The sequence below is a fragment of the Corvus cornix genome, chromosome 4 (assembly GCF_000738735.6).
Source record: "Corvus cornix cornix isolate S_Up_H32 chromosome 4, ASM73873v5, whole genome shotgun sequence".
NCBI classification, from domain to species: Eukaryota; Metazoa; Chordata; class Aves; order Passeriformes; family Corvidae; genus Corvus; species Corvus cornix.
The window spans coordinates 12238376-12263048 of record NC_046334.1 but is presented as its reverse complement, the minus strand read 5'-3'; the positions used below and the strand labels follow the sequence as shown (position 1 = coordinate 12263048).

Here is a 24673-nt window from a genome sequence, read left to right as displayed (position 1 = left end):
CCCCCAGCACTGGAGGTGAGGCCGCCCCAGTGCAGAGCAGAGCGGGACAATCCCTTCTCTTGCCCAGCTGTCAATGCTGTGCCTGATGCCCCCAGGACACAGCTGGCTCTCCTGGCTGCCAGGGCACCGCTGACTCACATTCAACTTTCCATCAGCCAGGACCCCCAGGTCCCTTTGCACAGCGCTGCTCTCCAGCCTCTCATTCCCCAGTCTGTCCGTACATCCAGGGTTGCCCCATCCCAGATGAAAAATACAGCACTTGTCTTTGTTTAAACTTCATGTGGTTGGTGATTTCCCAGCCCTCTGGCTTGTCAAGGTCTCTCTGCAGGGCCTCTGCCTTCAAGAGAGTCAACAAATCCTCCCAGTATAGTAACTTACGTAGAACACCTTTGAGTCCTGCATCCAAGCTGCCTGGGAATAGCCCAGATCTGATACTACAAATTGTCTACTGAGGTTTCTGGCCCAGGCTGCAGATATGCTCCCTGAATGAGATAACAGTATTTCTGCACCTATTCGGTCACATGTGCATCTTCTCAAATGCCACTGGGACTATGAAATGATTTTCACTAGCTGCTGGCATGCTTAAAAGTCTCATATAAATACAGTAGAGGGTTAATTATTATAAAATCATTGCTAAAGGAAAGAACAAGGTCTCAGGAGCATGGTTCATGAGCAATGATATACTTACCTATCCCAAGTTACAGCCACCTGAAAAATCTGGCTCTGTGGTGTTCGTTACAGGAGAGCTCTTACAGGCAGCCTTGATGTTTAATAATTAGTGATAAGTCTTGCTAGGAAAAAGAGAGGATAAAAATCATTATTTTAACTGAAAACTATCCATAATGTGTACTCTTCTGAGTCATCTGCCAAGGAGAAAGATTGTGACTCCATGGCCTTGTGCATTTGTCAAAGCTCTGGCAGAGCCATCATGTGGGATGGCGCCAACAGAACCAAATGAGTTCCTTCAGCATCCCCCAAAGTTTGCTCAACCTCATCTTTGGGGTTATTGGAAGCTACAACTGTCCTGGAAAGCAAAGCTCTATCAGAGAGCACATATGAGAGGTGGCATGTCCATCATTGGTCCTGCACCCAGTGTTAGCACAGCTCCTGGAAAGCTGTGGCTGATGCTGCCCAGTAACCTCAGCTGGGGACCTGCGCTCCTACCTTTTGTAACAATGGCTGCCTCAGTTTTGGTTCCTTCCACAGCACCAATGACATGCCCACATACTGTCCTGTGAAAACCCTGCTCTGATGGGCTCAGAAAAGCCTCTGCATTTTTGAAGGAAACATTTTGAAGGAAAACATACCCACCTTCAGGACACTGGGAGAGAAGACACCATAGCCAGGTGAGCCTTTTCTAACATGCCATGCTGGCATTCATCCCACCCTGCCAGCTGTCCATGGTTGCAAGCCTCAGGCAGGTGGAGATGTTCTCCTTCACTCAGTGTCACCGCTACTGGCATGGTAGGGTTGGGGCAGCTCCCGGCGAGGTCCTGCCCTTGCCGCTTACGACTTGTTCAGCTAAAAGGAGAAAAGGTGAAGGCTGTGGCTCGCCCTGGCCCTGCCCTCCCCAGAAGGCCCTGTGGCTTCCCCAGCGTACAGAGAGGGTGGAGACTCCCCGGGTGCCGGAGCGCAGGGAAGCCAGCTGCCAGCTCGTCCTGCAGCAGATGTGATGATCCGGGTGGCACTGCCCTGTCCCGCAAGCTGAGCGAGCCGTCGGCGCTGGGCTCCTGTACACCTCCTGCTCCTCCCTTCTCTGGATCCTGCATGCCTCCCAGCGCCTCTGCCACCTCCTCAGCAGCCCCGCAGCGTTGACCCGGACCTGCTGCTGGTGAGTGAGTCGGTAGCAGCAGTTCAGCCCTTTTACTGAGGCACCTTTAGCTCGGTGTAGTGGCGTGCTTCCTCGCCCAGGAATTGCTTACCGTGCCATTGCTGCGGAATTATATTCAGCAGCTGTTTTTCTCCAACAGCCAAGGAAATCACAGCGAAACGCTCGCCTGCCTTCTCCTAGCTTTTCAAGGGATCTTGTTGGGAAGGCAAGAAATCAATGAAAATGTGCTTTATAAAATGCTGGGGGGGGGGGGGAGGGGGGAGAAGGGAAGTTTCAAGGCTTAAATTAAAACAAGTAAAAAGGTGAAAAATGAGAAAATTTTACAGGAGCTGCCATCCTCGGTGTTCCCTCATGCACATCCACGTGCATGCAAATGCCTGCACGCACCATGCGCTGCTTACTCGGTCCCCAGTTAATACACAGGGCTCTTTTCATGGAAGGTAGGTTACAAATCCCCGGTAAATCGGATGCCAATTAACTTACAGACTGCCAGAATCGCATTATCCTTATTTACTCAAACGCTTTTAATTTCCTGCACGTGTTCCTGAGAAAGAGGAATATATGGTCCTGGCCCCTTTGCATCCCCACAGAAATTCTCTGGTCAGTCCACATCCCTGGAAATGGCTAAAGAAGCAGGGTAGAAAAGGTATACTTACAACTTCTGTGAATTTATATATATCCCAAGTCCAAAATGCACATACAGTACTGTCTCAGCCTGCAGGTTGCAAGACTTAACTTTCTACCCATTAAAAATATGAGAAATAATAACACACTTAATTGTGGTTTCTCTGGCATGTTCAAGTATCCAGAAAAAAAAAAGACTGCTTCTAAAAAGGGTTTGGGGCAGCTTCCTTTAGAAAATTCTGCTGAAAGCTGCTTCTGTCTCTAAAATTCTTTCTCCTTAAGTAACTTCAATGCTTATTCTCTACAGAGATAAAATCTTTTGAGTAACTGCCTGGATTTTAAAAAATGCACGTCTGAATTCTGTTACCAGTAATTTTACTACCCCTCCTAAAGTATTGGTTTTTAGTATTATGGTTTTTTTCTACTTGAACTGCAAATCCCTCTGGTGCCAAAAGCTTTGCAGGAAGACTGACGGGAATAAATGTTCCTTAGCTTTTTGTATAGACAATATATCTTAAGGCACACAAATACTTTTACTGAAACTGTTTGAAAGACTCCAGGTATGGTATTGTTGAGGCTCAAGTGGGTTTGTATCAATTGAACTTTGTAGCACATTTCGTTGTTGTTTGATGGTTTTGTTCAGTGCCCCTGTGTGTGTAGGAAAAATGAGACTTTCTACTTTACAAGTCTCAGAAGAATACTCAGGAAAGTGACTGTACTGAGACTTTCATTTTATGTGCATTGAAACAGTGGGCAAAGAGATTTCTTGGTTGTTTTTAAGAAAGTAGTTTCATTTTGCCATTAATGAAAGGTTAAATCTCTAGATCCAGTACTTCGTCTCCTGACAAAATTTTCTGAGACTAAATATCTCTGAAGAAAAGGATTTTCTATTAGGCTTGAGCTGAAATGATGCTGAAATCAAAGGCAATAAAAATGTTTTAGAACTATTTGGCAAACCAAAATTTACAAAATTTCCTGAGTTTATAAGTTTTTTATTTTGCTGATGCAAAGTGTGTTATAGCCAGGCTTGATATGATAAGGATATGAAACACTTTATTGAAGTTAACAAATACTTCTGAATACAGCAGGCAGTACATGTTGTCATTGAATCTCCTGCTCATTTCTGATCTAAAGTAAATATTTGTAAGCCATTGGCAATGAAATCTGAGAAACTTCATTTAAAATTTGCATAGGAATTTATTCTATTAACATTCATCTTGGTTGTTTCTTTGTCCTGCAAAAGCTCTGACTTAAAATGTTTCATGGCTGTATATCACATTAAACTCAATTTTTTTTAAACAATTAAAAGCTGCAATATTTTAGAGATTCCGTTTCTAAGGAGCAATTGCAAACAGCTGATAATTACATTCGCTGTGAAGGAGCAGGACCCTCTGTTTGTCTGGTGAAGTTTATTGCTAGATCAGAAATGGGAATGTTGATTTTCAAAATACCAAACTGATTATCTCGCTACAACTCTTTACGGTGAAAAAGAGGCATGCAAAAAAGCAAAGCAAATCAAACGCCTAATTCTAGCACGTGAGCATTATTTCTATTGTCAGCACTTCATCTTCTCCCAGCACACTGTTAGCTGAGATCCAAATTGCCACTCTCAGAGGCTTCCACAGATTACCCACGCAGCACCACCGCTGACCCCATCTCGTGTTGGTGCCAGCCCTGCTCAGAGGCAGAAGCTGGGGCTTGGGACTTCCTCAAGCCCCTTCCCAGCAGCATGTCCAGAGTCCTGTCATTCTGCCAGCCAAAGGAGGTGCTGTGGTGGAGACCTTGCAGTGGTTATGCCCCTTTGAGAACAGAGCAGCCAACACAGGTTTCACACAGAGGAAATAACCACTCCAGCTTTAAGCAAATGAGCATTCTGCAATTTCTTTCTGCAATAAATTCTAGCAGCTCTGAAAGTGTAAAATGCTATTTTCAGTATTGTCACCTTTGAAGCAGATTTTTTTTTAACTTTGATAAATGGCATGTCCCCACCAATACACGTTTTTCTGAAGGGAGGAACAGAACACAGGTAAATCCATGTTCCAGGTGTTCCACCTACAGCACCCTATCCTGTCCCTGCAAGTGGCACAAGCACCCTGCAGCCAGGAAGGGCTGTAACAACTTACACCAGGGGTCCAGTGAGACCTGAAGCCAGCCTCTGCTCACAGCTGCCAGTAGTTAATGCTTTCCCAAGGGACAATAGCGAAGAACATTGTTTTTGTCTGGCAATTTGGGCTATCAAGCCTTCCTGAACTGGAATTTTCCTGCTGACAACTGTATTAAATAGCCATTGAGAGGCTGTTTGCTATGGGTGTATGTAATTCTTCCCATACCTGATTTATTTATATAGCTTCTACACACATTTTTGCAAGGATGTGTACAATCTCATCATAACTTGGTTGATAGATTAAATTTGACTATGACAGACTGTCTGTTCTTAGGAACGACACTGTGGAAACAGTGTCATCCTTTATTTGTGAAAACAGTTTATGATTCTCTGCTTACTGTCTACCTGTCTAGTTCAGTCTGGAAGACTGAATTTCTTTAATTCCTAAAAAAAAAGGTTGTTCTCTAAAGAGCATTTCAGAAACTTCAGTGCAAGTGTTGAGCTAGGTTTTTATGCCAGTCTTTGGAAAAAAAGACAAAAACCCCAACAAAATCAAATGAAACAAACAAAAAAAAAATGTAACCATTCTGTTGATAATGCCTGAGGTCAAACTCTACCTCATTTTTTTTTCTCATTTGCTTGTAATGTTGCATCAGCAATACTGAAATATTAAGCTGAGAAAAAAAATGCGATCAAGCAAAATACTGATCCAAATACCTTATATATGTTGTGATATATCACAGTCGGAGTCACACTGTCTCCTGACTTCTGCTCTCACCTTGTGCTGCTTGGTTATCCAACAGCTCAAGGGATTTTCTAATGCCTACCCTTGGTGTTGCCCCTGTGGTTGAGTATTTGGCAAACAGCTGTTCAGAACTTGGTGAGACTCCCACTGCAGTTCTGAATACACATCTCTGAGTTACCAAAGCATCCTTTCAAAAGGTAGTGATTTATGTCCAGACAGATTAGCCCAGAAACTACAGGAAAAAATAGCCTTATAAAATTACCTGTCCTCCTCCAGGTAGGTAAATCTTCTCTGGCACAAGTGAGAGTGTATGCAGTTTATCAGTAAAAGGCCTCTGTATTTTAAATGTTGCACATTTGATTGATGTTCAACTTATTAAAAATGCATTCTAGCTCAAATTAAAGCTAGACCCATTGTAATTACATTTTGAACACAGTTGCTTTGCACTGGGCCAAGATTACTGATTAGTAAAACATTAAGACCTTACCTTTTAGTCAGCACAGAAGACTGCAGCTTTCTCAGAAGAGGCAATCTTGGGCTAGATTTGGGATAGCATCCCTGGGAGACAGATGAACCAGCTTTATGTGCAGATAGGCTGGTTGCTGAACGTAGAGCTTCCAGAGGTTTCACTGTGCCAATAGCCACAAAGGACAGCTCAAGCTGTCTGTCAAGCAGCCTTAGCAAACTGACAAGATAAGGGCTTGGGTTTGGGTTTTTATGTGACCGTATGAGCCTGTTAGATGAAATGGTGCTTTTTTTTTTTTTTTTGCAAGGCTCCTTTTTACTAATGGCTCTCAAATTCATTCAGCATGTCTGAAACTGTCTCATAATTTACCTCCTTCCTTGCTGTAAGCAGTGTAACTGTGCTGAGTTGGAGGACTGGTCACCCATATCAGACTTGGCAACCATATCAGTTTCCTTGTTGCTATATCCTTGGCAAAATTATTTAGATTAATATAACAGTTGTTGCCTGTGGCCAGGTGCTGCTGCTGAGGGGTATTTGGAGCGGGAGGATTCTGTGGGAAAGATCCTGGGGTTGTGGGGTTGTGCCACCTGAGGTGGCAGACACAGCCACCTCCAGCTGGTGTGACAAAGCTGAGCGTGTCAGTGATGCTGGTAGAGCCTCTCTAGAAACCTGTGTAAGAAAGGGCAAAAGTTGTTGTTCAGCAGCTGTGAGAGAGAAGTGAGAAAATGTGAGAGAAACAGCTCTACAAACCCCAGAGAAGGAGGTCCAGGTTCCAGAGTAGATATTCCCCTCAGAGGGTGGCTGGGTGGGCAGCTGTGGCCACCCAAGGTCAGCCCACCCCAACAGACCATCAGGGTGGAGGGAAAGTCTTCTACCTCCCTAACCCTGGCAGACCCAGCTCCTCATCAGCTTCGTGTCGTCTCCAGGTCTGAGCCCACAGGACCCAATGTTCCTATCCAAAAGAGAGACTCCTAGATGGGCATCTTCCAAGCCTACCATAGGCCCAGTGCTGAACACCGGGCCCAAAAGACACATGTTTCCTCTTCATACTTAATCAAATCTTCCCTTTCCCCTTGCCTGTTTTTTACTTCCAGAGGAAAGATGGCAGAATGCCAGCCACACCTATGCATTCAGATGTCAGACTCCAGTACAAATGGCATTCCCAGCAGAAAACAGTCCTCACCAGACTTTGCTGGCAAGGCAGGAAGCGTGCTCACCTTCCACAACATCTGCTACCGTGTGAAGACAAAGACTGGGTTCCTGTGTTTCCGAAAAACCGCTGATAAAGAAGTTCTGAGAGATGTCAAGTACGTATTTAAACATCTCTCTAGAATACATGTAGGTTTTATTTCTGTCCAGAGAGTTGACTTCACTCGTGTCACTGAGCCATTCAGCACAATATGCAGATTGAGATTTAGAAGAATTATTTGTATGTGTGGTTGCCTTGTGTTTGCTGCCAGCTGTGCTTAAACCCAGGCCCTCAGTCACTGGGCTGAACCTGTACATCAGAGAGCTCACTTCCCCTGGCCCTGGGGTACAGCCCTCCTGGTTGCTATCAGCACGAGGCACACCAGCCAGCTCTGCTCGCTCTACACTACCTGGCAATCCTCCCACTGTGCCAGGGTGTTTAGCTGAGATACCAACAGCCTGTCCCCCACACTTGTGTCTCCTTCCCTCAGGTGGCCTTGGGAAAGGTTAATTTTTGGGGGGGTTTAACTTAAAATGTTTAACACATTAATATATATGAGGGTTAGGTTAACTTTGAAGAGATGTAAAGGTTTCTGGGTTTTTGGCATTTTTTTGTTGAGTTCTTTTGGTGTTTTTTCCCCAACAGTGAGCACTACTGCAGTAAAGCAGTCATGTCATTATGGCCTTTGTTCAAATAATCAGTGAATAAAGTTTGCCCATTCACAGTTCAGTAAATTCAGTGGCAAGTGTTCATACAATATGCCATTTCAAATTACCCGTGACTTTCAGCTCTCCAACTCCAGTTTCTATCATAAATATTCACCCTTTTGTGTAACTCTGTCTGTCCTGCTCTTTGCCCAGGGAATTTCCACACCTGCTAAACATGAGCTCTTAAAGGTTTTGTTGCTTTCCTCAAAAGCCATGTGTTGTGGTACCTCAGTTGACTCACATGGGTCATTTGTGACTTTTTCCATCTGGCTTTTGAGTTTCATGGGGCTTTAATGCCAGATACAGAGAAACTATCAACTGCATTTTAAGTACAGACAAATCCCTAGTTTATTCTGTCTACAGGGACCATTATTCTCTCTGTTCAGAGAACAGAATATGGCTAAAGCAAGTGCATGCTTCTCTTGTAGAGATCCATGGGGTAAAAATATATGTACAGATTTTGCTACATTTTAGTCATGTTTCTGTGCTTAGGAATAAAAGTTAAGGTGAAATCTGATCATAAATATTGCTTGTGATTAGGCATCTTTATTAATTCCAAAATTAATGGGATGCAGAAAGTAGTAGTACAGATAAGTTACACTGGCCTACCAGTTGAAACAGGCAAAGAAATAACCCCACCCTAATTATTTTGTAAAACCTATCTGTTTTGTCTTACAGTGGCATCATGAAACCAGGACTGAATGCGATTTTGGGACCTACTGGCAGTGGTAAATCTTCGTAAGTGCCCCCTTTGCCCTCCACAGAAATTACCCCAAGGGGGAAATGAAACTGCACACTTCTAGCATAATGCACTTCTCTTTCAGAGAAAGAGTTTTTATTTAGGTCTGTGCAAACCTCACTGTTTTCCGAGAAATACTTGAATTCAAAAAAGGCAATCAGTTTGTATGAGAAAGGTGAAATTCAGTTTTAGTCCACACTTTGCTGACACTTGCTCCTTACACACCATTCTAGCTTAAAATCAAGTGATTGAAAAAATGGACACGAAACTGCACAGATCTCATTTCCTTAGGAAACCAGGACAAAAGAAACTCAGTCCTTGGAAGTTGCTGGGGGTTTTCTAAATTGCAAACATTTAATGTGATACGCTTTTAGGTAGCTCTTCGTTCCGTGAGCTGGGTTTATGGTTCAGAGAGCTTTGCCTCCTGCATGTTCATCTGACAAAGTAACCAACTTTCCCTTTAGGCTGCTCGACATTTTGGCTGCAAGGAAGGATCCCAATGGGCTCTCTGGTGACATTTTGATCAATGGAGCTCCTCAGCCTGCCAACTTTAAATGTACCTCTGGGTACGTAGTACAGGTAAGTAATTTTTATCACTGTGGATTCTACTGGGAGAAGTTGCTGCTGTGTTGCAAATACCTTGCCTTGACCCAAGAATCTAGGAAAACTCCTTAAAATTGTAGTCAGCATGTTACAGAAAGGCAGTCTCTCAAACCACATGTAAATCTCAACTTCCTGCAATTGACAGGTTCCCTTTGCAAGAGACAAGAAGATGGTATCTAAAAACCTCCCCTCCTTCCTCCTTTGACAAACAAGTTGGGAACACCTTCATCCTAACCCACATGGACCCAACCTCTCTTTTCCTTCCCTCTTTTCTCCCTGCTCTCACCTGTGGTGGGCTGAGGCTGCATTGACAAACACACTGTGATAATGACCTGAGCTGTAGTTACTCCTTAGGCCCCTTCAGCCCTTCAGTCTCTCCCTTGACACCTCCAAAAAAATGAATAAGGTAAGAATTCATAAGGGGTAGTTTTTAGCACTTTGCTCTTTATGCATTTTGATATCATGCATGATGGAGGCTGTTCCTATATGGCATTGCTTTATGAATTAAGGCAAATACAATTACATACATGAAATCCACTCTCTGCTATGACACAGGCATTGAAGATGCACCTTACTGCATGTTCTGGCTGCTGCTACTGTTCCTCTGCATGCAAGGACAGCATAAAACATAGGTAGATGCAGTTCTCAGAGGAATAAATAGAAATTGCTGAGCAACCACTAAGTATCTACCTTTTTTTTTAATGAAGGATGATGTAGTGATGGGAACCCTGACTGTAAGAGAAAACCTGAAGTTCTCAGCAGCACTTCGCTTGCCAAAGTCAGTGAAGGAGCAGGAAAAAGATGAACGAGTGAATCAGATCATCAAGGAACTGGGTTTGAGCAAAGTGGCAGATTCCAAGGTAAGGCCTGTAAACAAGGTGCTTAAACCATGATCCAGTAGTAAGTGGTTTATTAATTAATCAAATGGCTCATCATGGCAGAATAAAAAAAAAGTAAACTTCAACAGGCTGTTTCAGTAACACAGTAATTAATAACATTTCTGTACGGAGATCTGTACAGACTGTGCTCATGCTGCCATATGGCATTACACTGCAGGGAAAGGGAAAAGGAAAGGGAAAGGTGAAAGGTGAAAGAGAAAGGTAGTGATTGGAGAAAAAGACAAGACCTCCAGCAATACTAACATCAAGAACCAGGCTGTGTGTGAGATAACATTTACATCTGCTCCTGAGAGTAGGGCCAAAATTCCTTACAACTCTCCCTAAATACTGCCGTGTGGGTAGGATGCTGTTCACTCAAGGATTTCTCTTTGGGCCAAATAAGACAAGTTTCTTGTTTTCTATCAGGTTGGCACCCAGTTCTCTCGCGGGGTGTCTGGAGGAGAGCGGAAAAGGACCAATATTGGGATGGAGCTCATCACGGATCCTGCCATCTTGTTTTTGGATGAGCCAACCACAGGACTTGATGCCAGCACTGCTAACGCTGTCCTACTGCTACTGAAAAGGTGATGGCCTTGGAAACAGCTTCCCATTCTCAGCACTCCACTCTGCTGTACTTCAGTTGTATTTGACTTGAATTACAGTTAGAATGAGCAAACAGGGAGTTCAGACATCTAATTATTTACCAGTGAGCCAAATATACAAAGAGGGTAGGAAAAAACCTGTTAATTCTCTCTCTCCAAAGTGAGAATTCTTTTCTCACACAGACACTGTAAGTTTGGCCCAAATATTTTCTTTTTTCCCCTTTCTTCTCCCTTCTCTGGCATAGCAACTTAATCAGACTTCATCAAGACTTAACTGAACTTTCAAACTCATTATTATTCTCAAATTCTAAACACTGAATCAATTCTCAAAGCTGACATCTCTGTCATTCTTCACATTCAGGATGTCAAAACAAGGAAAGACAATCATCTTCTCCATCCACCAGCCTCGGTACTCCATATTCCGACTGTTTGACAACCTGACACTGCTGGCTGCAGGGAGAGTGCTGTACCATGGCCCGGCCCAGCATGCCATCCAGTACTTCCAGTCCATCGGTGAGCTCAGCTTCCAGCAGGGCCAACCTTTGGTTTGCACCAACTTGAGTAAAATGCCAGTAGCTCTGGGCCGGAATTGGACACAGCGTGTCCAAGCAAGCCCAGCATTGTAACAGGCTGAGCATTTCCCTGGGTGTGTCCTCTCTTGACCCACATGTGGATTTGGATGAGCTGTTCCTGGGTGCATCTTAATTAGAGAAAGCCCAGGCTAGGTCTGGGAAGAGCATGCTGCCAGCTGTCACCTTGCTTTTGCTGACAGTGCTGCCCAGCAGTGCTGCTCATCCCTCAGGAAATCATGGACTTTCCGAAGGCTGCCACGCCCTTGGTGCAGACTGCTCCGTGGGCAGGATGTGTGGCCGTGCTCCTGACAGCCAAGCACAGCCCTTGGCCAGTCACACAACCCCACTCAGGGCTCGTAACACTGTCACCACAGGCTACCAGTGCGAGCCCTACAACAATCCCGCAGACTTTTTCCTGGACGTCATCAATGGAGACTCCACCGCCGTGGCAATGAACAAGGCTGATGAAAGTAACACAGGTATGAAACCCAGAGCTGAGTCAAGTTGTCCTAACATGTGTGGGAATGGGAATTTAAGAAACTGTTTTGTTAACCCTCAGCACAGAGAAAGAGCTTCTTTCATCTTCAAGGCAAAGCAGCTGAAGTCCTGCGGAACCAGAGACAATAAACCAGGACGATTGTTCCAGTTAAGGACATAATTTGATGCAGTTACGACTTGCATATTTTACCTAATGGAACAGTTTTTCCATTAGGAAATTACTGTTTTCCTTCCTCTGAGCAGGGTGGGAAGGGGTAGAGATAGGGTACCACTGCTCACCTGATGTTTCCCTGAAGTTGTGCAAAGGCAGAAATTATCCCCAAACTAACAAATCAGCTCTCACCTATTTTATGGAGCATGTTTTCTCATCCTTTTTTGCTGCCACTCACTAATAGCTTACCTCTTTTCCCAGGAGTGAAAGGGCAAATGAAGTAATGAATACTCTGTGTGCCCAAACACAGTTTCACTATATCTTTACCAAAGGAGCAGCCATCATTTTACAAAAATGCTGTGATCAGGGTCTGGCAAATATTATAACTGGCAACACACATCATATCTGCCATTGGAAAAGCCCACACTGCACTATAGTTGAGAAAAAAAGGAGGTCCAGCTGAAATTTATTTATGACCAAATTAGAAACATGCAGGATTACCTGGATCAAAAATCTGGGAAGTCCAGGATTATGTAATCAGATCTGTGAAACAGATCACTTACAGAAACTTTTGGGGGCAAAGGGGATGTAAAAATAATTTTTTCATTAAATGCCATATTGCTGCCAGGTTGAAACTCCCTGGGCAGACAGGGGTTTGCCTGGTCAGAGTGCTGAGAGGCTGCTGCCTGTGGGACAGGTTGCACAGACAAACACAGAGGTTTGGTCTTATTTATACAGACTCTTATGAACTGCCTGCTACGGGACTGAGTGCAGTGAATCACTGGAACTACATGTGCATCTTAATTCTTCTGGTTTTTTAATCTTTTCAGCAGAGAGCACTGAAGAAAGCTCTGAATATGATAAAACAGTGGCTGAACAGTTAGCAGAAAAATACTCCAACTCTGCCTACTACCGAGAAACAAAAGCATATTTAGAGAGCGTTTCTTCAGGAAATAAAATGAAAACCAAAGGAATTTTCCGGCAAATCACATATGCCAATTCCTTCCTTCACCAGCTGAAATGGGTGTCCAGGCGCACATTTAAAAATCTGATAGGAAACCCTCAGGCTTCCATAGCTCAGGTAAGGCTATTTGCATCTATAATTTTGTTGTATACATTGAATTTATTCAGCTCCTGGATTATCAGGCGAATCATTGGGATGGTTTTGCCTCTTGATATTTTGACTGCAGTAAGCATCTGAAGAAAGAGTGCTCAAGATCTAGGAATGTGGGGATAGAAGGTGTCCTGAATGCTCCCAAATGTTGGACTGTTCAGTAATTAAGTTTGGACTAGTGAAAGACTTTGGGAGGCAAGACCCTTCCTTCCCAGCAGGGCATTTTGCTGCTCCCAGCCAGAAGCACATTAGGTCCCAAGCAGTTTCACACATTTTCTCAAGAACATTCTTCAGATTTGACTCTAATTGTCCAGACTCAGCACTGTGGGGTTTGGCCTCAAATCCTTTCCCCTGTCAGGAAAAGTTAACAGACTGCATTTGAATACTTTAAATTAAACTTCAGCACAAAATGAAGTGCTGGCAGTTGGCTCAAGTGCAAAAATATTTTCACAGTCTCGTAATGTGTGTGCTGTTTGGTCATTTGGCTGTTCATACTGGTGATGATGTCATCTGGATGAGGTGTCATGAAGTCCACAATGGGGTCTAACACCCACCATGGAAGATAAACACCAGGCTCTGTTAGTGCTGCTTTTTCAGAAGGATCAACACCGCAAGTGTTGACTCCTTCAAAGCTGCACATTGCCTTCAAAAATAAAGAATGTACAGCTGGTCTCTGCAGAGTGACTGATCCTCGGGAATCCCCTAATTCATGGACCAAACTCTGCCGTCACAGCGCCACCAAAACTCCCACTGCAATTCTCAGCAGTTCTAGAGAAGCCAATAGAAAAATTGGCCTGTATCCAGGGGTATAAATTATCTTCATCATGGTTTATATAATGAGTGAATAAATGGTTGGTGTGGAGGTAAACGAGTCCAGAATCCCTGAGGTTAAAAGGCTTTGAGTACGTGTGTGTGCCTGTATGTTGATACTATGGAGATCCTTAATAATTGCTTTCTAAAAGCCTGACCTTGTGACAAGAATTAGGCTCTCAAGAACCTCCTTAATAGCCCGAGGTTAATGGTCCTGACTTGTTTCTCACAATCTTTTTTATCTCCCCACTCTAATTAGGGATGGATTTGTCCAGCATTCTTTTAGGGGTACATGGCTCATTAAGCCTTTTTTTCATTAATCTGCTCCAATTTGGTCTTGCTTTCCACTGCAACTGGTTTAGGAGCTGAATTATCCCTGACATTTGTTCCTTTCGGCAGGATCTTAGCGAGAGGGTACCATGGATCAAGTTGTTTATGGTGTTAAGACTCATGCATTGCTCGGGCTTAAAAATGACAGAACTGCCTGATACCATCAGTTTTCCTGAGCTTTTTGTCATTTGCATTTAGCATTTAAAACGTGTGATGCACAGACTTCAGTCTTTTAATTGACATCCTTGAGGCAGCTGTTATCTCTACTATTTAAATAGTTACAGACTGCAAATACCAGCACATCTGCAGTCCTGTCGTAGCATCTTGTTAAAAACAATCCCATTTATATGATGTCTGATAGAGCCCAGTAATTACACACTGTGGAGCATGAAAATAAGCTGTCTTCCTCATCCTGGCATTCAGGAAATGATAATGAAGCAATGATAATGATACTTTCCCTCCTCTTTTCTCTTTTTCCCATTTAGGTGTGTGTTACAGCTTTTCTGGGACTGATTGTAGGTGCCATTTTCTTTGGACTTAAAGAGGACTCTACTGGACTACAGAACAGGTCAGTCAGTCTAGGTAATGGATACTCAAAAATTTGATAAAGCTCCCTTTAAAGGAGCCTAATACCTCTTCAAAGCAAGTGCTTCCCTTCACATCAGTAGGTAAGGCCAAGTCTATGTGACTTGGAAGCGAGGATGTGCTTTTGTCCCTCTAGCAAGGTCCCTGCAGAACTGAGAGGGTTAAAATGTACAGACTTGTGGCTACTTAAACCTAAAGCTTTAATCTTGCAACTGTTTCTATTCACACACCTGAATTTACCAGCAGTAAGGCACCTAAAGCTAGATTTTCAAATTATGCTGGTCTGTGTATCAATTTGACAGGGGTATGTACCTGACCTGACACGTGAGTTTGCAACTATGAAACCTCTGGGTTCTTAACCTTGAAACACGTCATAGAATTTACTTAAAAATGGCCAAGTTTTAAAGTGGGTATGAAGTGCCTTAAATTTTTTTGTGGAAAGGTGAAGACTACTTCTCATACTGCTTATTTCATTCCTCACAGTTTGCAGCAGACCAATGCCTCACAATCTAAGAATCAGAATTCAACAAGTCAGGAAATTGCATTAAGAAAAAAACCAAACCACAACCCCTCAAAAAAAACCAAAAAAAACCCAAACAAACAAAAACCAACTCAGTTGATTTTCTGTCCTTTGACTGCACCAGAAAATGTGCCATCCTTGCATGCCAAAAACTACTCTGTAGTGGAAACACTACATTTACATCCCATTTTCAACAACTGCTTGCTATTTTGCAGAGTGGGTGCAATGTTCTTTCTGACCACCAACCAGTGTTTCAGCAGCATCTCAGCTATTGAACTCTTTGTCGTGGAAAAAAAGATATTTATGTAAGTAAAGCATACAAAAAGGTTATCAGGCACTACCGTTAGATAGTGAGATTGTCTGACATGCTGTAGCTGTTATTTAAGTACAGCTAGTGCAGAGTTTTCAAATTATTTCACTGATAGTGCTCATTGCAAATGTACTCTGGTAGTCTGCTAGTGAGTTGTCTGCAAACACCCCAAAAGGTACCTATGATTACAAGTGGCTCAGAGATTAATATTATTGACACGGCAGGAAAAAAACCCTTGAATACTCAATTTTGGCATTGATTAATAAGTTTTTGATTTGCTAGTGAGGGCAATGGATATAATCTAACTGGATTTTTTAAAGCTATGCATATTATGGCATAAAAAATATGAAAATTATCCCAACTTTACCTCTCTGTCTCAATGACGTGACACATAAATTTACTAAAAATCATGTGCACAAATCCCCATGTTTATTTGCATATGAAAATGTCACCAGTTCTGTAGTGTGTGGCTTACTGGACAGTTGCATTACAGCCTAAGTATGAAAGATTTTCTTCCATTTTGAGAAGAAAAATTCATCCATTTTGAGCTAGAATTCATTTGTCTCCGGGTGAAAGTAATAAAACTAGTTTTTAGTGGTTAAATTTGTAATGTGCTGTACCTATCTCTGTGTTCCAGACATGAATATATCAGTGGGTACTACAGAACGTCTTCATACTTCATAGCAAAGCTAATGGCTGATTTAATACCCATAAGGACTCTGCCCAGCATCATCTTCACCTGCATAGTTTACTTCATGCTAGGCAAGTATGGCCACCTACAGCCTCATTCCAACCCCCTCAATAAATCAGCATGGCACGTGCACTTGATAGATGTGTATGTACACATGGATATTTATATAGGTTTAAGCCCTACACTGGCATGGTAGTGGTTACTGAGCTTACTTGTAGCACACCATGTTGTTTTCTACAGAAAAGGCACAAAGATTTAAGCATTCATCAGAGAATCTGTAACATGTCTCATCTCCACTGTCCCTAGAAGGAAGCCATAACCATTACCACATAGTTTTGATCTATTCCTTTTCATCTACAGCCATCTTGGCTTCTGATTGCTTTACTTTTCTGGTCCTTGCAAGAACACCTAAAGGAAAAGCTTTTGTTTTAAGATCTTAATACTGTGTGAATTAATACCAGCTTGTAGGCTTGGGTCTGAGTTTTTCCCCAAGCAATGGGACACAAGGACACATCAGCAAGAGGCTCTCAGACTGTGAAACTGGAGTGAGACAGGCCTTGCTAACAAATCCATAGCCACCCAAAGGCTGCTAGGTTCTTTAGGAGAGCTCTCTGCTGGAAACTAGTGGAATGCTGTACAGCTGCTGCTCACGGAAGTGCACTAGAAGTTTCTGCTTTGATGGACAACTTCAAGTCACTTTGGATGTATGAAGTACAGTACTTCTACACATTCTGCTATCCTCACTGTTACTGCAGTTTTGGGCATACTACTTATTCATCCTGTCCTCCACTGTCAGGACAGACACATTAGGGCTGTCACAAGCACCGTGGCAGTCTTGGGTCTCAGTGACACAGCCTATGCTGGCAGACAAAGTGTATTCTGTTGGCAGGACACACTAGGAAAGTCAGGATAGTGTTCAGGTTATGGCACAGCTTTCAGCAGGATTGTACTGAAACCCTTCTTGTTCTGATCTTTAAGGTTTGAAACCAACAGTAGAAGCCTTCTTTATAATGATGTTCACCCTTGTGATGGTGTCCTACACAGCCACTTCCATGGCACTTGCCATTGCAGCAGGACAGAGCGTGGTCGCCATAGCAAATCTACTCATGACTATCACGTTTGTTTTTATGATTGTGAGTAGCACTGTTCAGTTCTCTAGACTGGATCCTGAAATCCCAGAAATGCTGAAATCCAGAAATCCTACTAGCCCAGAGTTCAGCTGAATTCTGCAAAAAGTCTGTTGGGGTCAACATATCCTGATTTGTCTGATTTGAGTATCCTGATGCTGCGGGGTGGAATATTCTGATTTGTCCTTTGAATTAACAAGAAGTGGGGGGCTGGAGGGTTGGGTGTGAGGGGGAGAGTGGTTCTTTTTCCTCTTGTCAGTGCCTCTGGCAGCCACCAAACTACTTGAAAAGTAGGAAAGCCACTTGGGGCTACACTTCATTCTCTCTCCCTTAACTTTGTGAAAAGCAAATGTGTCTGGCTGAGAACATGCCCTGCAGCCCCCTGCTTTCTGAGACCATTACCCCAGCTGTCTTCCTCAGCTGCAGAGCCCACCTTCAGCATGTTAAACTGGACAACACACAGACAGCCACAGTCAGGAGACAGGCACCTTAAACAAGGCAGCAGCGCTGAACCCACAGCCAAAATCCACATTGCCTCAGGCTCAGGGAACCCTGGCAAAACCCAGAGCACACCTCCAGCAGTCCTGCACATGGTGGAGCAGAAGAGTTCATGTGAACCCGTGTGGGACCCCCAGACAGGAAGCACATGGGTTTCCTGCTCAGGAGAAAGCATTCCCTGTTACTCATTTTGGGGGAAGGATCTGAGGTTATGGCCCAAACCTTGGTAACATATAAATCCTTCCCTATCTCTTGTTTTTCTCTGGAAGAGTTTCTTCCTCTAGGAATGCCTTCCCATTCTTTTTTATCTGAAGAAGCAAAGTCAAGAGCTAGAGAAGAACACATGATAAAAACATGTAATTTGTAATTTGTTTTTCTTGCTGTTGTGGCTTTTTTTTTGTAATTATTGCATCTAGCTTTTCTCTGGGTTGCTGGTCAATCTCACAAGCGTCCTGTCCTGGCTCTCCTGGCTCAAATACTTTAGCATCCCTCGATATGGAATGACAGTAAGTGCTCTGTTTTCCTGTCTATAAACCTGGAAATGGTTTGCTAGAAAGGAATGTCTTTAATAATGATGAAAAAATCTTCAAACTTGATGGCCTAATGAGCAAAAGGAAAGCTAATTAAGTACAACAACCTCTGAGTGTTGTGCAGTACCTTGAAACAAGAAGGACTTCTCATCAACCAGCACCCACTGCTGTTTACAAGACCTCATTTCTATAATTTGAAAACACCTCATATGAGAGACACAACTACTACATCCACTGGAATTCAGCTGGACAGAAATGTTTCGAAGTAAAGAACAATGTTATCCCCCCCAAAAAATTAAAAATCTTCTATTTGTCTTTTCCATCAATCAAATAAAAAACTTGTCAGGCTAAAGCTTTTCTCCTAATTTGTGAAAATTTAAGCCAGGGTGATATATTGCAGAGAAATTTGGTCTTTACTATGCCTGTGCAGAAACAGTCTGGCCTGGGGGAGGTGGTAAAGCCTGTTGTGATGCATGCTTTACAGGGTGTGGGCTGCATGCATTCCTCTCTTAAAAGAAAGAGAACTCTGCTACTCTGCTAAAAAAATGGGGATTTGGCCCATATAATAGTGAGACCATCACATTTTTAGAATGAATTTTAATTGCATTATATCTCATCTTGTTAATGTATCATTCCTTTACCTACTAATTTCTGTTGTCATTGTTTCTTTTATTTTAAAAGGCTTTACAGATCAATGAGTTGACTAATCTGAACTTCTGCAAAAGCAGTAACAACACAGTTTTAAGCAGTGAGAGTAGATATCAACAGATAGGCCAGTCGTAAGTATTTTGGTACACTGAAAAGAGTCCCACCATCAGTAACTTTAGAAGTCCCAGAACATTAGTCTGAGTATCAGAGATACTCACTGATGGCCAGAGAATCTGTGAGTTTTTACATGGAAAATGAACCTTTGACTGGGTTTTTGCATTCTGACTGCATGGAACGTTCTCCTTGTTGTCATATTTAGTACTTATAACACTAGAAATATCTGGCATTATGCTTCTCACTTTTCTTCAAACTGTATTCAGTGAGAGCTATGCACACATACACTACAATTGTACAGCCTCACAAAATCCATTTCGGCTTCCTATGTGAAACTGGAGGTGCAAGAAAAGCAAATTTACAAATGGAAAATTAACCACTGACACACAGCTGGTGTTTGCCTGGCCTACTACCTGCATGTAATCACACTACAACTTCCAAAGATCTTCCTAGTTCCTGCTGACTGGTTTACAAAGTGACTAAGTTTATCAATGTGTGTGTATTTTTCTGTAGGCCTTGTACTGGAGAGGAGTATCTGGAGAGTCAAGGCATCGATTGGAGCCCCTGGGGCCTGTGGCAGAACCACCTGGCTCTGGCCTGCATGACAATAATCTTCCTTATCATCGCCTACCTGAAACTGCACTTCATGAAGAAGTTCTCTTAAAACCAGAGGGAAAGATGCAATTCCCACTGTTCAGAAGTTTGGTGAACTGACTGTGCAACTGACTTGATTATTTTTAAAGACACCTTTCTTTGTACTTTTATTATTATCCAAGTCAACAACGTGAATGCCATCCTTGTATATTAAATACTTACTGTTAATTTCCTCTGCCAAGATGTTTAGCACAGCTCACTCCTCTTTGCCACAAAAAGTGTACAGCTATTCATTTCTTCAAGAGACTATTCAGCCTTTCTGCATGTTCTAACTAAGAACTTGCCAAACACTATAACTAATGTTTAGTGACTTAACCTGAAAAAAATAGTGGTACCATGCTTTAATTAGCACCTACCTTCACCACCAAGTAATTCAGTCCAAAGTGATGCTTATCAGGACACCAACACAGTCTCAGCTGCTTAAGTGGTCACAGGATATGTGAGACAGGGACAAAATCCTCTCCATCCCAGTGCCCTTTTCTATTTGGGAATCATTACTGCTCTAGAATGTACTTATTGATGCCATCAAGCCTTTCTTGCCTCACTCAAGTGGTAGAAGCACTGTTTTTTTAAATAAAGGTGTTCTGACTTACTGTGCCAATTCCCATAATCCTTGTCCTGAAATTTGTATTTTCTCTGCATAACTGCAAGTCATCTTCACTGTCCCATTTGTGCTGCTGCCATGATTAGTTCTTAGTCATTTTTATGGTGACCAATTTCAAGTGCATGACTAAGCAGGATGGTAGCACCTTTGTAAGGGTCCATAGATAGCAGCAATCCCTTCCTGGCAGGCCAGCTTTTCCCTGGCCATGTGCAGCAACGCTAGATCATCTCCTTCTTTATTTGCAGAGTTATGCACAGTAAGCACATAAAAATGCATAGAAGACAACTTTACAGCTCTTTCTTGGGCTGTTACTGTTGTTCTCGTTGCTCCTGCAGTGTTTGCCCCAGTTTGTGTAGGTTGTAAGAAACAAACTTACAAGACCTTATTCCTGTAAGAGATTTAGAATCATAGAATACCCTGAGATGGAAGGGACCCACAAGGGTCCAACTCCTGGCTCTGCACAGAAACCCCAAGAGTCACACCCCGTGCCTGAGAGAGTTGTCCAAAATCTTCTTGAGCTCTGTCAGGCTGCTGCTGTGATCCCTTCCCTGGGGAGCCTGTTCCAGTGCCCCAGGGTGAAGAACCTTTTCCTGACATCCAGCCTAAACCTCCCCTGACACAACTTCAGGCCATTTCCTTGGTGTCCTGTCACTGTCACCACAGAGAAGAGATCAGTGCCTGCCCCTTCTCTTTCCCTCATGAGGAAGTTGCAGACTGAATTGAGGCCTCCCCGTTCCTGTATGGCAAAAGCACAGCTTGAGAACAAGCAACCAGAATATGTTGTTTGCAGGATGGTAATCTACTTCCAATAGAATAAGACTATTTTATTAAAATTTTCTGAGGCTAGATTAGTTTTAAGGCAAGTTTAGAGGCTATCTGTAAAAATCTCTATGAGATTTATATAGACAAAAATTCAGCTTTTATCTTTCCAGAACATTCAGAGCTGGGATGCTGCTTATACATCAATTAAATTATCTAAGCTTTTGGGCAGCTCACGTGTTCTAAACTTAACATCTTCATACATATGACATTAGGATTCATGTTGATCTAATCACTAATTATTGTACTGCTTTTTTGATAAGATGTCATGCTGCTGGGGAAAATGAAAGCTTCAGAGCACAAAAAATTGGGAGAGAGTGTTCTGTACCATTATTTTACTTACACATCTGTCCTTTTTAAGCAGAAGGAAACAGTGAGGAGATAACAGCTATGTGGTTATTCAAAAAAAAAACTGACAGGAAAGGTACTCCAGGTCCTGTTACTACAAAGAAGAGAAAGTGGAATTTTTGCCTTTGGAAAAAAAGAGAAAAATAAAATCATCACAGATTTAAAAATGTAGAAATGTACAGCCCAGCTAATTGCAGCTGGTCCTTGTAATTTCAACATTTAAAAAGTTACAAATGTGATCAGACAGTGTTCCAATCAGAAAAGAAAATAATTTCAGTATACAGCAGTGGTTTCTGAGAAAGGAAATAATCAAACTAAGTTGAACTACTCACATTTTGAACTGGCTTTGACACCCTATTGCACAGATAATATTTACCACATAACTCCTAAACTCTTCTTGCTTTCTACTACTCATTTCAGCAGCTGGTCATCTATAAGCACATATTTATGTAAAACAAGTATTTCTTCCAGCACTGTCCAATATTTAACTCTGTAAACTTGTAAAACTCTATACCCCAGTTGCATGTGCAGAAATTAGAGTAGTAGTCATGTCAGACTTCTCTGTCACACTATAGCCTTTAAATGAAGCTTTTATTTTTCTCTTTTTATCCAGCACTGTACTTTACATTTTTTAGTGAAAGGTGTCCCTGCCCATGGCAGGGGGAGTGGCACTAGGCGATCTTTAAAGTCCCTTCTAATCCCAAACATTCTATTATTCTGTGATATATCTGGTTCTCCCCTTTAGTTTGGGACTGATTAGTACAACTACATTGCTTGCAAAAGCCAGGAGACACCTCAATAATGCGTAATATAATAACTCTAACATGTACTTTTACAAGCACTGTAAGCAGGGGGGAAAATTAAGAGAAGGGAAACGAGTCCAGAATCCCTGAGGTTAAAAGGCTTTGAGTACGTGTGTGTGCCTGTATGTTGATACTATGGAGATCCTTAATAATTGCTTTGTAAAAGCCTGACCTTGTGACAAGAATTAGGCTCTCAAGAACCTCCTTAATAGCCCGAGGTTAATGGTCCTGACTTGTTTCTCACAATCTTTTTTATCTCCCCACTCTAATTAGGGATGGATTTGTCCAGCATTCTTTTAGGGGTACATGGCTCATTAAGCCTTTTTTTCATTAATCTGCTCCAATTTGGTCTTGCTTTCCACTGCAACTGGTTTAGGAGCTGAATTATCCCTGACATTTGCTCCTTTCGGCAGGATCTTAGCGAGAGGGTACCATGGATCAAGTTGTTTATGGTGTTAAGACTCATGCATTGCTCGGGCTTAAAAATGACAGAACTGCCTGATACCATCAGTTTTCCTGAGCTTTTTGTCATTTGCATTTAGCATTTAAAATGTGTGATGTGCAGAATTTAATGATTCTGATTATATCACTAGCTCGACTGAAAACATGTTTTCATGTATGAAAATTCCTCTTTAGTTTGCTTACACTTTGACAGGAAGTGATTTAATTTGGACTCTTGGAAGCTTTGAAAGACTTACTTACAGTTAGGTTTTAGAGTATTCAGTCTGGATGAAGATTTTTCTTTTACATCCTCCATCTGAACTACTTTAAAATAATTAAAATAAATCACAAGCTGAGTGTTGTTACTTTCTAAAGAGTTATTAAACCCATTTAATTCCATTAGTTTGAACAAAGCTTCATGATAACAATAATCTTACAAGATACCACTTTCAAATTTTATTGCTTTCAGTACAGAAATGAAGGTTTTGATATTTTCTGTGCCAGTAACTGAGAGTAATTGCTTGTTCCTTGTAGTGAATGTTCATAAAGGCAAGAACAGATAGCAAACTGGATACATACAGATAATACATCACCCAGTTGAAGTGCTCATGTCCCAGGAAGAATACTTAAAACTTACACAGGTTCTGAAAGCCATTAATTCAGAGAAGCCTGGAAAAGCTCTATGTTTATTTAATAAGAAGAAAAAAGTAAAAGGCAGTCTAAGTGCTGATAGCAGCCTAAGGAGAAAACCTGTTTTAATTGAGAGCTTTTAATATGCAGAAGGGCACTGGCAAAACTGAAATCACTGGTATTCAATTTTTACTCTTTTAGCTTCTTCTTTGTAGCTAAAAATATTTAATAATAAATAACATAAATTGTTGGAGCAGTTCTTCTCTAATGAAGAGTTATTTCAGTGGAATTTGAAGCAGGTCAGTAATCCAGGTAGCAGAGCAATATGAATGGCTTTTGATGAGGAGGCAGAAGGCTAGACAGTATGGAAAACAAATTCCATCTTCACAATTGCTGCCTTATTTTCAAAACTGATGTTAGTGAGTTACTGAATTGAGTCTGTAACATATTTACATGCAGTTGGACAATTGCATGATTTGGACTGCTGGCTTTTCAAATGACACATCTAAAAGGCCCATGACACTGACTCGGGGTTTGTGACTTATTTTTTACAGTGTACCAAGGGTTTCTAAATTGTATTTGTTCAAGCAAAGTTTTAACAAGTGCCTGAGTGCTTGGTGACCCTCTAGTTCTCACTCTGGGCTTACATGTTTTGCTGATGAAGCCACTACCACTGTCTGGATGCTTTGGGCTGCACAAGAAATGTCATCTTTCTTGACTTCAGTGCTGGTAGATACAGTAAGAGCCTTGTGGGCCATATACTCACCACCTGTGAGGAAAGACATTTAATTTGGGATTTCCAGGAGGCTTTGAGATATGTGCTTGTAGAGAAGCATTCCACTAAGGCAGAGAATAAATAAGTAAAAAGATTTGCAGTTCTGTGTTGTTCCAGCACAGAGGAAGGATCAAAAAAAAAAAAACAAACCATAAAAGCCACAAAGAATTTATGTCAGGTGGACATTTGAAGTTAACAGCCAATAATGATGACGAATATATCCACTAGAGAAAGAAAACAATTAAGATAGCAACATCACAAAAAAATTTAAGTAATGGATGTTTTATCTGGTCTTCAGAGACTAAATAATTATAGATTAAGACCTCAAAAAAACAGTTTCTTTACATGTGGAAACAGATGGATAGGCTCAAGGGCAGCCTAACCTAGCCTGCTAAAAGAAGTAAGCTCTGCTCCTCCAGTTTCATGTATTTCCTTCATATTTCAAGAGAAATAATGTTTGCCTCCATAAGGTTTTGAGTCATGTCTGGTTCATTCTCAAGAAAGATGCCTTGCCAGTATCTTAGTCACCCTGCTTCTTCAAGAACACAACACTCCCTCACTCTCCAGGATTATGAAATAGCCACCTGCCTTCTGATTACTTTTCCACTGACCC

General features: G+C 42.0%; 1 protein-coding gene across 2 annotated transcripts; it reads left to right on the top strand.

Moving 5' to 3' along the window:
* The first annotated feature begins 1479 nt into the window (after nt 1-1479).
* Nucleotides 1480-20250, top strand: ABCG2 (ATP binding cassette subfamily G member 2 (Junior blood group)). 2 transcript variants are annotated; one of them, XM_019293215.3, is made up of 16 exons: nt 1480-1831; nt 6865-7077; nt 8345-8404; nt 8870-8984; nt 9716-9868; nt 10313-10470; nt 10850-11001; nt 11435-11539; nt 12543-12790; nt 14449-14531; nt 15284-15373; nt 16016-16140; nt 17048-17202; nt 18111-18200; nt 18906-19003; nt 19500-20250. In XM_019293215.3, exons 2-16 carry the CDS (start codon nt 6872-6874, stop codon nt 19648-19650), a joined length of 1989 nt encoding a protein of 662 aa, XP_019148760.1. In that variant the 5' UTR covers nt 1480-1831; nt 6865-6871; the 3' UTR covers nt 19651-20250. The 2 variants fall into 2 exon arrangements, with proteins under 2 accessions (XP_019148760.1, XP_010410342.1); XM_010412040.4 differs by having other exon boundaries at nt 1481-1831; nt 12540-12790.
* The last annotated feature ends 4423 nt before the right edge of the window (nt 20251-24673 follow it).

Excerpts from the sequence above, each read along its gene's own strand:
- ABCG2 (XM_010412040.4), top strand. The coding sequence starts at position 6,872 with ATGGCAGAATGCCAGCCACACCTATGCATTCAGATGTCAGACTCCAGT. Across the intron at positions 7,078-8,344 it reads GAAGTTCTGAGAGATGTCAA|TGGCATCATGAAACCAGGAC; the intron begins GTACGTATTTAA and ends TTTGTCTTACAG. Across the intron at positions 9,869-10,312 it reads GCAAAGTGGCAGATTCCAAG|GTTGGCACCCAGTTCTCTCG; the intron begins GTAAGGCCTGTA and ends GTTTTCTATCAG.